This window comes from Talaromyces atroroseus (assembly GCF_001907595.1).
Source record: "Talaromyces atroroseus strain IBT 11181 chromosome Unknown scaffold_35, whole genome shotgun sequence".
In the NCBI taxonomy this organism is placed as follows: domain Eukaryota; kingdom Fungi; phylum Ascomycota; class Eurotiomycetes; order Eurotiales; family Trichocomaceae; genus Talaromyces; species Talaromyces atroroseus.
Genome location: NW_017971467.1, coordinates 5,425 through 9,417, shown reverse-complemented (window position 1 = coordinate 9,417; position 3,993 = coordinate 5,425). Strand labels below are relative to the sequence as shown.

The 3,993-nt window shown below is 48.4% G+C and overlaps 1 protein-coding gene across 1 annotated transcript in view; it reads left to right on the top strand.

Annotated features, from left to right (window-relative positions):
- Positions 1–300: 300 nt before the first annotated feature.
- Positions 301–3,993, top strand: part of UA08_09516 (hypothetical protein) — a gene marked incomplete at both ends in the record, with an annotated part of 3,982 nt that continues 289 nt past the window's right edge. Inside the window, one exon of the mRNA XM_020266316.1 lies at positions 301–3,939. Coding sequence (XP_020115334.1) covers positions 301–3,939 — 3,639 coding nt within the window. The remainder of the gene's footprint in view (positions 3,940–3,993) is intronic.

Genomic DNA, 3,993 nt, shown 5'->3' with positions numbered 1-3,993 from the left:
TCTAATCCCAACGCGTAGCACACCCATAAGGATCGATCACGCTCACTCCATATGCTGCATCACGTGATTACACGTGCAACTGTTGGGAGATTGCCAGCGAGTAGCTGACTGAGTATGGGCACTAAACCCAAAGAGGACAGATGACTTAAAAACAGACGCATGACTTTGCATGAGGTTGCGACCAGCGAGGTTAGCCCCTCACCAACCCCACCACGGAGCTCGTTATCCTCATATTCTCTATTCGCAGTGGATTATGTTGCTAAGATGTTTATCTCCTAACTGAAATGTCAACCTTTCACAATGGCCGAGTCTCCACTGTACCCGTCGAGGCCCATCCATACCAACGATCTCATCAGCCGCTTGACCAGCTCCGACTGTGACTCAAAGGAAAGGAAAGCGTTAGAGGCGCTGGCCACAACGATGATCGAAATATTTAAGGATGATCGTAAATTGCTGTATGTGCCAGAAGTTGTGGAGCTATCATCCGCAGTTACAAGGAGAGAATATCTCGACGTGGTGGTGGCATTCTCCAATGCTATTATCGATGGCACGTCCGACGGCAATATACTCGACGAGAAGCTCCTTACAAATTACGCTTACGTCCTCCGGCGGGCTAACGGCTCTCTGCCGCCAGCAACCGCCGGACTCGGATCAGTCTTAGTGAGCCTACAAAAACGACTGAATGAGGTCATAAAACAAGCTGGGAGTGGAACGCAATATCAGCTGCAGCTGGTGTGTACACTGTCCGTTATCCTTGATGCTATGGTAGACCTCAAGATCTATGGTCTTGACCGGGTAGACTTGCACGAACCGTTACAAGCACAGCTCAAGACGTTGACGGATCATCAAGAGCTTCGCCTCGCCCAAGCTGCCACTTATGCTCGCGAAGCCCTGCTAGGTCTGCCGAACAACGAGAGTTCCTATCATGCATTCCTACGTCATGCTCATAAAGTTGCGCAAGGTGTGCTGGGGGTGGCGAGCGTAGTTCCAACCATGGATCCGGCAAGACTGATGGATGCGGTTCCGGACCTGATGAAAGTGCCAGATCTCATCAAATCCGTGGGCGATATCGCGTCCGATCTGTACAGCATATACGATGGGGTAGGAAGCATGGCAATGGGCATGAAACGTGTACCTAAGCCGAAGAACTGGTACGTGGCTCTTCGGTATACAGATATGCTGATCCGGTCTGCGGCATGGCAAAAGCTTGAGGAGTTTACCCGGGGAGTACCATGTCGTCGGGAAGAGGCATTCTTGTGTGGCTTGTATGCTCAGCTCGAGCAGGCCTGGGTGACTGGAGATTCATCAGTCAGAGACCGAGTCGTTGACTCAATTCAAAGTACCATTCCTCTAGTAGGACGAAAACACCAATCTGCGCAGGAATGGGTCAGGCTGGTTGCTGACACGGTTGGTCAGCCAGGTTGGAAAGACACTCTCCCAAGCAACCAACACAGGCTCAGGTTTCGGAAGAACAAAGATTACGAACCCAAACTGAAGGCGTTTCTTAGAGAAACAGGGAAGACTGACAATCTCTCTACGCACTTGTTAGAGAGAGCATGGTTGAAGTGTGACGAAGCCCAGAGATTCTATGCTGATGCTGGGCTATGCAAATATTACACTCAGGGAGGGCGACTCGAGATCAAACGGCTCTCTGGGGAATTACTAGATATGGACCGATGTTACATCAACCTCGCGATAATAGTACAGTCACAGGATGATGTTAAAAGGCAGTTTGGCAATAAGAAGATGGAACAGCAGCCTTCCGTGTTCACGCTCTTCACCCGCCTGAAGGTTGAGGCGAGCAACACGGAAGCGGAGGTGAAATTGCGTGATCTATTTAAGGACCGGAAAAGTCCAGGCGGCACTATATCCCGGCCAAAGCGGATCTTAATTCGAGGACGTGCCGGAGTGGGAAAAACCACCCTATGCAAAAAGATCGTTCATGATTTTCTACATGACAAATTGTGGGGAGAACTTTTTGACCGCATCTTTTGGATACCTCTGCGAAGTCTCAAGGGAAAATCAAGCTTGGAGGAATTACTTCCCTATGAATATTTCTCCACGCAACAGGAGCCCGAGTGGTTCGTTCAAGCACTATGGAGAGCTTTAGGTGATGAAACTGACGAGAGAACCTTGTTGCTACTGGATGGTCTCGATGAAATTTCCGGGGAACGGAATATCTCCGGAACGGAACTTACCGAAAAGTTCAGGGGGCTGTTAAACCGACGTAATGTGATCATTACCTCTCGGCCATATGCAGTCAATCTACCGGGCCTTACTCTCTTTGACCTGGAACTGGAAACTATTGGATTTCACAGAGACCAAGTGCAGGCCTATTTAACGAGGGTTGTGGACAAAGCTAAGGCAGAAGCCATCCGGTCTTTTATCCAGAGTCATTGGCTTATTCAGGGATTGGTTCAAATTCCGATCCAACTTGATGCATTATGCTATAGCTGGGATAGCGGTCTGCGTGGTGTGCCAGAGACTATGACAGCACTCTACCAAGCCATCGAGTTAAAGTTGTGGATGAAAGATATCTTGCAATTGGGGAAAACTGAAGCTCCAGTCGAAAAATTGCATACCCGTCCGCAAATCAAGCATTGGGTTGAGAAAGAAATCGAATTGGTCGAAGTCTTCGCTTTTACTGGTCTTTACAATGACATTATCGAGTTTGATATAGACAAACGGAGTACGATATATGAACAACCTAGCCTTCGCAGCATGTCAGATGATGAACTGGACCGACTCTCCTTTCTACGCACATCGGACCCTACCTCAGAAAGCAAGTATCGGGTTTATCATTTTATTCATTTAACCTTTCAGGAATACTTTGCAGCACAGTATTTTGTACGACATTGGATGACTCGAAAACCCCTTCAGTGTTTCACATTCCGCTTTCAGAAGAGTACGGTACAGTGTACTGCAGAAAGGTTCCTTCAACAAGAAAAATACAGCGGACGCTACGATGTCTTTTGGCGATTTGTAGCGGGGTTGCTCCAGAGCCAAGGTGAAGAGCAACTGCGTAGGTTCTTTGAAATGATGGAGGATGGACCGTACGACTTCTTGGGCCTCGCACATCAACGGATCCTCATGCATTGCTTCGGTGAAGTGCCTCCAAACTCCGGCTTGGAGAATATCCGAACCGGGATGGAGGCGCAGTTGAAACAGTGGGCACTTTTTGAATACAAGCTTCGGGGACAAATGACATTGTGCCGTGAAATGGAGTTTCCCGACAGTGTCTTGATCACTCTAATGAATGAAGAGCCAGAACATATGAGGAGTGCTATCCTACGATCTCTGCTGAATCGATCAAACTTCTCGTCTTGCCTCCTAAGCCAGGTAGCATCTCTTCTGGGACAGAATATTTCCACCGGGCTGGAAAGCTTGGTTATTGCTGCCTTACGCAATCAAACGGCTTTGTCAGAGGATATTCTCCAAGCTATAGTGCGTCGACTGGAGCATTCTGATAGTTCTGTAAGGCGGTCCGCCATTAGTGCTTTAGGCACGCAAACCGCTTTATCAGAGGACATTCTCCAAGCTATAGTGCGTCGACTGGAGCATTCTGATAGTTCTGTAAGGCGGTCCGCCATTGATGCTTTAGGCACGCAAACCGCTTTATCAGAGGACATTCTCCAAGCTATAGTGCGTCGACTGGAGGATTCTGATAGTTCTGTAAGGGAGTCCGCCATTGATACTTTAGGCAAGCGAACCGCTTTATCAGAGGACATTCTCCAAGCTATAGTGCGTCGACTGGAGGATTCTGATTTGTTTGTAAGACGGTCCGCCATTGATGCTTTAGGCAAGCAACCCACTTTATCAGAGGATATTCTCCAAGCTATAGTGCGTCGACTGGAGGATTCTGATATATGGGTAAGGCAGTCCGCCATTGATGCTTTAAGCAAGCGAACCGCTTTATCAGAGGACATTCTCCAAGCTATAGTGTGTCGACTGGAGGATTCTGATAGTTCTGTAAGGCGGTCCGCCATTGATGCT